This window comes from Ramularia collo-cygni (assembly GCF_900074925.1).
Source record: "Ramularia collo-cygni strain URUG2 genome assembly, contig: RCC_scaffold02, whole genome shotgun sequence".
Classification (NCBI taxonomy): domain Eukaryota; kingdom Fungi; phylum Ascomycota; class Dothideomycetes; order Mycosphaerellales; family Mycosphaerellaceae; genus Ramularia; species Ramularia collo-cygni.
Genome location: NW_019716256.1, coordinates 258112 through 270156, shown reverse-complemented (window position 1 = coordinate 270156; position 12045 = coordinate 258112). Strand labels below are relative to the sequence as shown.

The window sequence follows — 12045 nt, the reverse complement described above, 5'->3', positions numbered from 1 at the left end:
GCAAGAGTTTGGCGGGTGACTTCGAGATTCGTTGTGGTGTTGGTGGTGATGGATGGTGTGCAAGTAATCCATAAGATTTGGATGCAGGTGGGGTAAGCGAGTAGTCGAGATGAACGGCACAGACCATGACGACGGTTGACTCCACCCTGACTAAGTCAAGGTCAAGTGAATGAATGTCGGGCTGGGACTCAACCAACAACCCGGTTATCCCCTTGTACAAACGACCAGTCATGCTAGAACATCAACACAACAAGGTGCGATATGGCCTTGAAGGCTGACATGGACGGCCGCTCAGGGTTATCGTCTGGCTAAGCCCCATCGCGCTTCCACATAGTCTCCGAGRTCAAGAAGGTCCTGCGAGTCCTGCAATCTCTTCCTGGACTTCTTGTCCATGTCCGACATACGTGCTGACATCTCCATCACGTGGTGAAGCACAACGGCAAAGGGCACGGGGCATCGCATCGCCCACTTCATGAAGTCGACGATACACTCCGGGCTTGTGACGTCGTCGCCAGCGAACATTGCAGGATTTTCCAAGATTCCTCGGGCAGCCATAACTCCATCGGCTCCTGTTAGTGTGGCGATGTTGTTAACGTCTGACAGTGTATATGCGTCACCATTGGCAAGCAAAGGAACTCTGATATATTGCCGTAGGGTTCTGATCGCATCGTAGTCCGGAGGCGTGCTGGAACGCTGATGTTTCAATCTTCCATGAACGGTGATGAAGTCCACACCAGCCTCTTGCAACATCTGAACAAGTTGAATGGTTTTGCTAGGACGTGATTCAGCACTGGACGGCAACTGTGTAATGGGGTGGCTTACTTGATGTCTTTGTGAATCCTTATTTTGCAGCTCACGCTCTTGTCTGACGACAAAGTAGCTTTTGCCAGTTTGACAATATTCGCGATCAGCTCTGGTTTCTCCATCAGACCGCAGCCGATGCCTTCCTTGATCGCCCAGCTTTGTGGACTGTCCTCAAGTCAGCGATGATATATCAAGATATTTGCAAAATATATACCAGCCACAGTTCAAGTCCACTCCATCGACCCACGGTGATATCAACTCAGCAGCCCGGGAGAACTCAACGGGATCCGAAGAGGCGAACTGGGCAATGAGCGCGTGTTGCCTTCCATCACTTGTTGGTTCTCGCTCCAGTGGGTGCGTTGTGAAGTCGGAGTCTCGAGCGATGGGGGAACGAATGAACTCATGGGCCAGCATCATGGGTACGTAGGTAACGTCTGCTCCGTATTCTCTGACAAGAAGGCGGAACGGAAGCTTGCTGTACCTGTTTGTTTCGTCAGCTCACATGGCTTATCTTTTTTGTTTGTGGAAAACGCCACGGCTTACCGTACCATCGGCGCTGAGACTGAGCATTTGATCAGTATGGTGAAATTAAGAAGAGGATATAAAGAACAACACCTACCATTCAGCGGCCTTCCTTCCCTCTTCGCTGCTTCAAAAAGTTCCAAGATTCTGATGCAGAGGAATGTTAAGGCGAGCTTTCTCTTACATCACCAAGTCAGACTTACCGTGGCCTACCGAGGTCTTCATCGTTTGATATGCTACCCATGGCTGCGATGGTGTGTAGATGGGACACTCGCKGACGTTGCAGATGGAGATGGAGTCGTTCGGCTGAGAATTCCGACGCACAGCTAGGGTTAGGGTTTGGGTAGTGTCTTCATATCACAACGGTCAACTTGGGTATTGTGTACGAACTCTGGGTGACATTGAACCTGTTATAGAGCTGGGTGCGTTGGGTCTTTGTAAAGTCACTGTGGCCTGGATGTCGTCGTAAGCTGCTGCCGCGGTTTAGACAACATTTTGCTGGATTTCACTACTTGTGCAAGCTTCCTAACGTGGGAACGTTATGTTCAACCCCTCCGTTGTCAGAGCAAGCAAAAGGTCCTGATGAAAAAGCCATTGTTAGTTCCGCTATTTCGAACAATCCGTAACGAGCTGCCAAGGAGTCATCATTCTGGTGTGTAGCGGAACAGGCCTTCGAAAGGCGTATTCGTTGTTGTATTCATGTATTCAAACATCACAATCTAGGCCGCTAACGCCACTCAAGACAGCAACTGGCCTTTCAACCACTCCCTAAACCCACCATCAACGCTCGCCGAAAATCTGATATAGTTTGCCATGGCAGAACTGCTTGTTCCCGGCGGACAATGTTCCACCACAGCATGCACGTCCAGCTCCTTCAACCCCGCAACACCAAGAAGGGTTGGAATCCATTCCATCCCCTCCTGCGTCCGTAGCAGATCAAAGTCTCTCGCACAGTACGTCGCAACGTCGTTCCATCCATTCTCTCCAGGTCGCCCAGCTACAACACCAAGCTCCAGCCTCCTCAACGAGATTCCACAGTTGGGATCAGTGAGTGCACGCATTGCACCGTTCCATTCACATTTGTCGAATTCTTTCTGGTACGCCAGCGCGCGCTTGACGATTCGAATGCTTTTGATGCAGCTCCTTGCGAATGGAGTGAGGTCGGCGAGGAACGGGACAATGGCTTCGACGTGGGTATCAAAGTCAAAGGTGTATCCCGAATACAGAAGCTCTGCAACTTCATTGTGAATTTGCTTGTTTACGCCCATGATCTTGAGGTTCGGTTGGATCTTCGGGATGTTTACGCAGTGGTAGGTGGTGGACATGCAGCGAAACCTCATGCTTTGGCCGTGAACGCTATAGGAACCGCGAAGGTGTGGTCGATCAGCTGGATAACGCATGGGATAGCGCAGTGGATCGATCGTTCGGATACAAAGCGTAGGATTAGCGCGATTGGCGAGGTCGTTCTTGTCGTAATCGTAGTAATCCTGAGCACTGGCGGTGACTTTCTCGTAGGACGCCGAAAGATGTGATTGGTCCCTGGGTAGAACCAGAAGACCATATATTTGCAGCCTGATCTCTACTGGCAGACGTAGAAAAGGCGAAGGGGTTGCCGCCGATTGCTGGAAGAATCGAGGTGTTTCCGCCATGATGGGCGAAGGTCCAGAGAGGCAGCCGTTTCTCTCAAGCGAGTGCCGATGTTCACTGCAAGAGGTATAGAGTGGTCTTGTGAGGATGTATGTTAGCGAGGAGAAAAGAGGAAGGACTCAGAAAGTCCGACTGACTTCATCATGCCGGTAGATAAGTTTTTGGATGTGCCCTTCTCAGCATTCCAAACCGCGGTTGGCGGCTCATTCTGCTGTGAGCCGGCCATCATGGTCCTTCTTATGCCAAAGCTAATTTGGAAATGTCGGATCGTATCAGCAGCTAGATAAGCTGAAAATGGATTGACAATGTCCTGTGCCAGGCCGTTGAATGAACCCGAGCTTCGCCGATGTCGAAGTCGCCAATTGGGTTATTCGTAGCGGTAAGCGGGCAGCACGCCAGCGCAGCGTGGCACGTTAAGATGAGAAGATGCCCTGCTTGCTATGCCACAATGTGGTGTAGTGTGGTGTTGCCTCCTTGGAGCTACTTACCTCACTCCGTAAATGACGCCGATAGCCTTATCGGAAGTCAGGGATGGAATGAAGAACGAAGGATGGAAGGTTTGCCGCAGGGTCGCCGATGCCGCGCTCTGTTCAGATGACCATGTCATCAAGTCGAATCGATCTATGTACAACGAGCAGCTTGAGCGTGTATTGCGAGCTGTGAAGAGCCCGTGTGATATCATCTGTCAAAAGTTGCCAGCACATCGGCCTGAGCGTGAACTAGCACAAATCAAAAGACCGAAGATGTAGCCAGACCTCGAGTCGTGGTCGGGGATACCTCCAAGTACCTCCAAGGTACCTCCGCGAATTTACAGTCCATCACGGTTCCGGTTGAGACACATAGCGGTTTTCAGAGACAGCACACAGGACCATGCCGGCGTGTACGGAGGTGAAACAATCCCACCAATCAAATAGGACGCAGCCTGGAGCGGAACGAGACGAGTGCACGTGGTTGTCATGCTGTAGTCGAGACTTGCCATTAGCGACCATATCGCATACTTCTATTGACATTTACAGTCCGCCCTGAACTATTTCGATCTCGTCTCCACACCCTCATACTCGCGACTGGCGATATAATCCAGAGTGCGCTGAAAGTGTTTCCTCGGCTGATCCAGTCCGCTGACGTTCTCTGTCGTGCTAAGGTTGGAATGTATAAGCTCGATTAGCCCGTTCAGATATTTGGTCGTGACAGCGTCGTTTTCCTGGTCAAAGTAGTAGACGTAGCGATTTAGGATCTCCACGAATAGTTCGACAGATACAGCCGTGTCCATGCAGGCGTCGGCGACGCGGAGGGCGCGTTGTAAACATTCGAGTACTCGTTTACCGTCGCGATAGGGCTGGTAAGTTGTGTTAGTGAAAGATCGAAAGGTTGAAATAGTCTCAAACCAACCTCTTTGCCTTCTTCTTGCTTCTCGCCCTTCTCCGCTGTCCACCACAGATGACTGGCAAGGTATACTGCACGACACTGGTCGGGCTTTTTGAGAAGTTTACTACCATGCAGCGCTGCTTTCGTGATCAGAGTATCGTAATTCTCCCTGCCAAACCTTTCTGAACATCCGGATAGTGCGCCGGCAATGATACAGATAGCCTGGAATTGAGACCTAGAATCGGAGATCGACTCCTCGTACACGGTAAAAGCTTGTGCGAAAAACTCATATGCGACGTCCTCGTTCTCGCATTGGCTGGCGACTTGACCGCAGGAGACAAACAGCCTGAGTACCAGATCCGGAACGCCCGCTGCTGAGACCCGGGTATAAAGCGATGACAGGGTGCTGTGCATGAACTTGTAGACTGCTGAGGATAGGACCGCATAGTCGTCGCTCGAGAGATGTTCTCTTCGCTTGAAAGACCGCGCAAGCTTGAGAGATTGGGTTACCAAGGCTGGTGTGGTGTATTTCGTGCGCTCGTTGCCCTCTTGGAATGCAATCTTCGTCTTTTGGAGGAGCTGGAATTGGGTGACGTTGTCCGCGCCCTTGACGAGATGCACGATACGGGCGAGCCAGCCTTGCTCCTCAACCGTTTCATCGGTCTCCACAGCGCCTCTGCGCGCTGGACCCGCAGGTTGCTGCATACCCTCGTTGATCAGGACTGACAATATCTGCAGAACACCTTCAAGATGAGCGGCAGTTTTGATTTTGGTTTCATTACGCAGTAAACTGCGCGCAACTTCTCCGGCCACAGATCTTCGCGTTGGGTAGGGCTGTTGCTGGAACAAAGGCACAAAGTTTGGTAACGCCAGGGCAGTGAAAAGTGAGCAGTATGTCTTGACAGGTCCAAGGAGAAGGCTGAGAAGACTCGACTGGGACGCCTGAGAATGAAGGTCTGGAGCATTGGTGTATCGTGCCACTTCTTTGGTGGCGTAATGCAAAACCTGGTCGACATAGTCCAATCGCTCGGGATAGATGTTGAGGGCCAGATTGACCAGAGAGACCAACAACGCAGTAATGTCCTGGATTGGAAGTCGCTGTACTGTCACCAAATGTATGACCTGCTCGTAGAATATCTCAAAGAGCTTAATATTCGCAGGAATACCTTTGTGCTTCTCCTCGTCTCCATTCGTTTGTGTGGGAGGAGTGGCAGCTGAGTCTTCGCCCGATGTTTCCTCAATGGGCGCGACTGACGCTGCATCTTCCGTTCCAACCTCGTTCTCTCCATTTGTGGGCTCTGCAGGTTCTTTTGCTGTTGATTCCGGCTGCTTCTCTGCAGCTTCCTTGGAAACACTGAGCTTCTCCAGCAGCGCAGCTACGGACTCCTCTTCCAGCTTTTGACGATCCTCTGGCGTTTGGCTCTCGGACTCTCTCGCGGCAAATGCTGACAGCCGATCCATAAGTCCAATCACAATCGCCTTGACATTCACATGCGGGTTGAGTCGCGCCGTCGCAGCCAGCAATTGATCCAGTGTATGCAAGTGGAACTCGTCCGGGAACACCTGGGTAATGACTTCCAGCAGGTATTCCTGCGCCAGCACGTCTCGACATTGCACGACCTGCTCCAATAGTGGCTCCAGTATGACATTTTTGTAGCTTTCCAGATCCACAAGCTGGCTCAACCGCACGAGATTACTGCCCACCAACAATTGCAGCTCCTGCCGTTCCTTTGTGCGCTGCTCCCGCTCTCTTGAGTGACCTTGATGCTGCAATCGCACCCAAAGCTTATTCATTTCCACAAAGTTGGTCAGGATGAAGCTGATGCTGTCTTGAATATTCCCCTCTGGCCCGTCTCCCGTCCCGGCAGGTAGCGAGTCGCGAGCCTGTCCGCTGAGGTAGTATCGCAGGAACAACCCTCGCACGGGATGCTGCACCCCGCGACTCATCTCCATCATATCCTTCATGATCTCCTTGACCGGCGCATCCTCAATGCCCATGTACAMCGTACCCACTGTGATCATGAGGTACAGACGGGGCACAATGTTTCCCGCATACTGCACCAGCTCGTATAGGTCGGCGAGGTGGTTGACAGGATGCGATTCGCGCAGGTAGACTGAGAGGTGCCGTAGCGCATCGAAGACGGACATGTAGAGCTCATAGTACTGCTTGGGGCCGAGACTGCTGGTTCGCAATTCCGAGACGAGCGTTGAGCTGTGTCCAAGTCAGCATGTACACTTTTGACCAATGTACCTCTTACTGGACACGATGATAGCCTACCTGCACTTCAACGCGTCCATGAGCTTGCCCGGAGTTTCTAGACAGCGGCGCATCAGCACAGCCTGTTGGCGGACCACGGCCAAGGCATCCTCCAGCAGTCGCGCCTGGTCCTCGACCGGCGGCGGTGACGTTGAGTCGTCCAGTTTGGCGGTTTCCTTCCAATACAGCAGTGGGTCTGTTGTATTATGATGGAGTGACGAGACGATGCGGGCCTCGAGTTCGCATAGTGAGAGTGGCTGAAGCGTGACGATGTTTCCCGACCAGATGGAAGCTAGCTATTGGCGTTCCTCGCGCGGCCCGAAGTCAGCTTTCACATGCACCACACAGGCATGGAAATCGCATGGATCTACCAAGATATGGGAATTCAGCAATTGGGCTCCAAAAATGCATTTGAATGTGTCTATTCGTTTTGTTAAAATTGAACACAGGAATTAGCATTCATTTGGATTGATAATCGATGAACGGGAACGCAGAGCGGTCGACTTGTGATTCGGCGACAAGATGTAAGGTCGAACAGACCCAAGAGTGCGTTGAGAATCAGAAACATGTTGAACCTGTTCATTTGGCTTTGGCCGCTATATAAACTACCCAACTACCCAAAGGCCCTCCTATGCTGCGCTAGCTTGAGTGGCCACCAAACTCCTGAATGTTCAATTCTCGTCTTTATCTTTTGCCGAGCCGTTTCCTCATTATATGCTGTCGATTCCAAAATGTGTCACGATCTCACAAGCATCCTCGGCAGACCATTACATAGCTAGATGCGGGACTTTGAGCGCACCAGTCGGACGTGCCCCAGCAGGACCTACTTCGGTGGGTCCATGGCTCGAATAAGGGGTGGCCTCCCATGAATGACGAGTCGCATTCCAAGGAACAGCGTATGTCGGAAAGGAGCTCTTAACAGGCACGGGCGGAGAGTATACGGATGGCCCAACATACATCGTCTCAAACACCGTGTTCGTCGCAAGCGTTGGACTTGGTTTCCACACGCTTGTCGGRGATGGCAACCAGACGCTTGCCGGAATTGGTGTCCAAGTGCTTGCTGGGATGGGTGTCCAGGTACTCGTCGGCTGCGAATTTGCCTCAGAAGCTGGCTTCGTCCAGCTAGTTGCGGTAGATGGAGCATAGCTCGCTACGCTTGTGGTAACGGCCCGTTGTGTAGACCAGGTGCTGGTTGTTTTCTGACCATATACTGCCACCCTCGTCGATGATGTTGTTCTAGACGCTGCCGCGCTCGTTGGAGATGTTGATTTAGGAGGTGCCCACGTGCTGGAAGGAAGCGAGATCGTGGACAGTGGGCTATTCTCGACCGATGTGCTGTAAATCGCTGGTGTCTCAATCGAATCTTGCTTTGCAATGCTTGTGGAAGAAGCGGTCGCACTATACGGCATGGTGGTATTGATAGAAGCCTTCGGCGTGACAGTCACCGTGAGAGACGCTTTGGTGACAGTCTTCGGCTTCGACGACTTGGTAATTGCTACGGTCTCGTATATGACAGCAGCAGCCGAGGTGGAAGCTGTTGGTCCGCCGACATCGACCACCTGGTATGTTGCAGCGGGATGAGGTTTCGGCAAAGCTCTTGCACCCAGCGCTAGGAAGGCGGTAACCAGAGCCAGGGAGGATGGGGCGTTGAGCATTGCGAGCGCTGCCTCGTAGGACGACTACAAGTCGTATATTGTCGTGTAGTATGATAGTCCGGGCCCGTTGTTCACTTTCCGGGCTAAGGAGGATGGTATGGTTCGTGTTGCGCGAGAAGTGCAGGGAGTTCTGCAGAGAAAGGATGATTGCAGGGAGCCATCGCTATGGTGCATGAACTAGTAGCCATTTTCACTCTTGTCTGGTGGCTGGTCGAGTGGTTTGGCGAGAAATTCAAGCCGTTGCGCGTCGTCGCGAAATCGAATGGCTGGGAGGAGGCGGGGGCAAGATTACGCGAGGTATAGACCCACTTCAGCATTCCACTTCGCAGATTTCCGTAACAACAACAAACACATTTGACAAGCTTTATGCTCATCTTGAATACCGAGAGACAAGTTCCAAAGGTTCTGGGTGCGCTTGGGCGCACTGCTGTCCTATCTTCCGTCCACAGCCGCGAGAGAGCACGCGAAAGCTGTTTGCCTACCCCAGAGCCTGAGCGTGTCGTTCCGGCGCGCACAGAGTTTCAGGGCCAACAGTGCATGATTGCATGATTGCAAGCAAGCTCCGTATGACGTCTGCCAGGATCCAGGAGACGAAGGCGAAGGAGTTCTTCTCCGCACGAAAATTTGGACGTGCGAGCAACCCGACCGTCCATCCTTGGAGAACGATGCTTGAGCCACGTGCAACTGGCCATGGGAGGCCTTGCGCAGTCTCTGATCTGGACGAACACAAACTGGGATAAGACCTCCTTAAGCCTGTGAGGCATTTCATCAAGCTTTTGGCGACCTGGTCGCCAGTGAGCTGATCTCGTAACCTTGTGGTACCTTGTACATATACATTGACATTGACTGGCAAGATCCTGGAGATGGTGTACCTTGATACGCTTCTTCGGCCGTCATGCGTGCAGTACGATGGCTTGGAGTTGCTCAAAGTCTAGTCTGCTCTATCGTATCGATTGCCCAGCGGGCCGCGAAGGACCGCAGTGGTCACCGCTAGCACATGCACGATAGTCTGGGTATGTGTTGTCTATGTGCAACAGTGTAAGTGGCTCCATGGCTTCCCATAGCAATCGCGCTCAACGAGGATCCCCATCTGGAGCATTAATCTTAATTGCAATTCCCCCATGCTTCAACTGGGCTATGCGGTTGGCAAATGCAGGCGACTTCGAAAACTTACCCATGCTGGACCTACGTAAACTACTCACAACAGACAAGGGCTTTCTTGTAAGAACAATGGTAGACCAGYTGCAATGAGGCTATAAATGTGCTGCACTCCCCTCATCGCAGCATTTTTTATCATCCCCCCTTCATCTCTCAAGACAACCCGCAAGAGCTTCCCTCCATCATGCAGCTTCTATCTCTTCTTTTGACGTGTTCCACGGCTCTGGCTTTCGCCATTCCTCAAGATCAAGCGGCGACCCCTGCAGGCGGCTCCAACCCTGGAGACTCCGCCGCTGACGCCCTCCAGAACGTCGACCCATCTTCATTCGTTCCCGAAGGAGTCGCAGATCTCATTCCGGGTCAGAACTCGGGCTCCCAAGATTCCAGCGCCGCTGCTCCGGCGGGAGGCCAATCCAGTCCTCTCGACTCCGCCACYGATGCCCTCMACAACGCCGACCCATCTTCACTCGTTCCTGAAGGAGTCGCAGATCTTATTCCAGGCCAGAACTCGGGCTCTCAAGACTCCAGTGCTGCTGCTCCGGCAGATGGCCAATCCAGCCCTCTCGACTCCGTCACCGATGCTCTCAAGAACATTGACCCATCTAAGCTCCTACCTGAAGGAATCGCAAATCTCGGCTCCAACTCCCAGGATTCTGGCGCTGCTGCTAACGCACCCAACTCCGCTGTTGACGATCCTCTTCAAAACATTGACCCATCCAAGTTCCTTCCCAATGGACTAGGCGACTTGATTCCGGACTCGATCACTATCAACCAAGACAACAGAACTCCTCCTCCTCCTCCTCCACCTACGACACAGCTGCAACCGTGGCAATTGGTGTGGCAGCAGCCTTCGTGGACACCTGTCGCACCACAAGGATGGTTCCAACCAGTTCCCGCCCCGCAAGCACCCGGCTTTTGTCAAAACAGATTTCCCAATGGAATCTTCCCTGCCGTGGGCCCAACAGACTGTGCTCAAATCGTGGATCCGTGGTGCAATCCAACTGGTCAAGGGTATGTCTACGCTCAGTTACTATAAAGAGGACCATAACTAACGATGATTTACAGATATGTCTGCAGCCCTAACTACGACTACGTTGTTCAGTGTTATGGCGGAAGGGCATACGCTGTCGAGGAGTTCTGTCAATACACCCTGTCTTGCTTGGCAGGAATCTACGGTGCTTACGGAGGATGTCTTGTCGGATAGGGTGTTGGACTTGGTGTCTTATGATCGCGATGATTCACACGACGATGGCCAGGGCGGCTCAGTGTGAAAGGCGCCTGTATATTAATCTGATAATTCGTAGCTTAAAATCTCCTTGTGTATGTAAAATTCACTTAATGTCTCTCTAGATCTCAACGTGCTGCAGACCTGTATTTATGCATTAGAGGGAACGTTCGTTTTATGCATTGTATGCATAACTCACCGTGTATCTCACTTCGCTTTGCTTACGAAATTTGGTCCTTCGAAGTCTTCCGTGTTACGCGAAGAAGAACTCGGACGAAGAAACGGACGAATCCACCTTGGTGTCTGATTGTAAAGCGGAAAGATATCGCTACGCTCGCAAGGTCTTCTCTCCAAAACATCCTCAACCTTTCTCAGCAACATGTCCCCATCAAAGAGAACCATACTCATCACAGGCTGCTCCGATGGCGGTATGGGAGCAGCACTCGCTGCTGAATTCCACAGATCTGGACTCCATGTCATCGCGACTGCGCGGAAAATCTCGTCCATGTCCAGCCTGGCATCTCTAGATGGCATCGAAATACTTCCTCTCGACATCACCTCCAAGGATTCAATCCAGAACATACTCTCAAAAGTCGACAAGCTTGACATTCTCCTCAACAATGCCGGCGCAGCATTCAACATGCCCATCTCGGACGTCTCCATAGACGAAGCGAAAGACCTCTTCGACATCAACGTGTGGGGCCACTTGGCCATCACACAAGCCTTCTTACCACTCCTCAGGAAATCTCCAAAAGCCATGATAGTCAACCACACTTCTATTGGAGCATCGTTGATTATTCCATTTCAAGCAGTCTACAATGCCTCCAAAGCAGCAATGTCAACTTTCACCCAAACACTGCGAATCGAATTGCAGCCTTTCGACATTGCAGTGGTGGAATTGAAGACCGGAGGAGTGAAGACGAACGTCATTAAGAATAACCGGACGAAAGGCGCCTCTTTGCCGGAGAGTTCTATCTATGCGCCTGCGAAAGATGCCGCCGAAGACCTGGCGAGTGGTCAATGGGCCGAGGAGCATCTGAATATGAAGCCAGAGGATTGGGCTAGAGCTGTCACAGTGGAGTTGCTTAAAGGAAACCCTCCACCCGTAATTTCCAAGGGTGATTCAGTATGGACGGCGTGGATCGGGAACTTCATTCCATATGGATGGCTTGATGCAACTACGAAGAAGTTGACTGGATTGGCGAAGGTTGAGGAACTCATACGCAGGGCTTGAGCCGGCCATCTAGAGTCCAAGCGCGTGCTAGTAATCTAGGAGGTCCAAATTTCTACTCCATTAAATCAGCTAGAATTAAACGGYAGATCTTCACTCAGAAAGCAAATGGATTTGACAATGTTCAACGATAGAATTGACATTTTCTCCACACCCACGTTTGGAGGCATCTTGTTGCCTT

The 12045-nt window shown here is 51.8% G+C and overlaps 6 protein-coding genes; 2 read left to right on the top strand and 4 right to left on the bottom strand.

The window, feature by feature from the left end:
- Positions 1–297: 297 nt before the first annotated feature.
- RCC_01616 (related to DUS4 Member of dihydrouridine synthase family) lies at positions 298–1570 on the bottom strand (the record flags this gene model as incomplete). XM_023766910.1 has 6 exons in its annotated part: positions 298–772; positions 823–969; positions 1019–1285; positions 1348–1366; positions 1424–1473; positions 1530–1570. The coding sequence occupies 6 exons, from the start codon at positions 1568–1570 to the stop codon at positions 298–300; spliced, it is 999 nt and encodes a 332-aa protein (XP_023622678.1).
- A 493-nt stretch (positions 1571–2063) lies between these two features.
- On the bottom strand, positions 2064–3202 carry RCC_01615 (uncharacterized protein; the record flags this gene model as incomplete). XM_023766909.1 has 2 exons in its annotated part: positions 2064–3051; positions 3111–3202. The coding sequence occupies 2 exons, from the start codon at positions 3200–3202 to the stop codon at positions 2064–2066; spliced, it is 1080 nt and encodes a 359-aa protein (XP_023622677.1).
- Positions 3203–4000: 798 nt separating this feature from the next.
- RCC_01614 (probable vacuolar protein sorting-associated protein 35) lies at positions 4001–6669 on the bottom strand (the record flags this gene model as incomplete). XM_023766908.1 has 3 exons in its annotated part: positions 4001–4309; positions 4363–6550; positions 6617–6669. The coding sequence occupies 3 exons, from the start codon at positions 6667–6669 to the stop codon at positions 4001–4003; spliced, it is 2550 nt and encodes an 849-aa protein (XP_023622676.1).
- Positions 6670–7362: 693 nt separating this feature from the next.
- RCC_01613 (uncharacterized protein) lies at positions 7363–8250 on the bottom strand (the record flags this gene model as incomplete). The annotated part of the gene is made up of 1 exon (XM_023766907.1): positions 7363–8250. The coding sequence occupies one exon, from the start codon at positions 8248–8250 to the stop codon at positions 7363–7365; it is 888 nt and encodes a 295-aa protein (XP_023622675.1).
- A 1342-nt stretch (positions 8251–9592) lies between these two features.
- RCC_01612 (uncharacterized protein) lies at positions 9593–10612 on the top strand (the record flags this gene model as incomplete). XM_023766906.1 has 2 exons in its annotated part: positions 9593–10419; positions 10474–10612. 2 exons carry the CDS (start codon positions 9593–9595, stop codon positions 10610–10612), a joined length of 966 nt encoding a protein of 321 aa, XP_023622674.1.
- A 400-nt stretch (positions 10613–11012) lies between these two features.
- On the top strand, positions 11013–11867 carry RCC_01611 (related to estradiol 17 beta-dehydrogenase; the record flags this gene model as incomplete). Its single annotated transcript, XM_023766905.1, has 1 exon — positions 11013–11867. One exon carries the CDS (start codon positions 11013–11015, stop codon positions 11865–11867), a length of 855 nt encoding a protein of 284 aa, XP_023622673.1.
- Between the last annotated feature and the right edge of the window lie 178 nt (positions 11868–12045).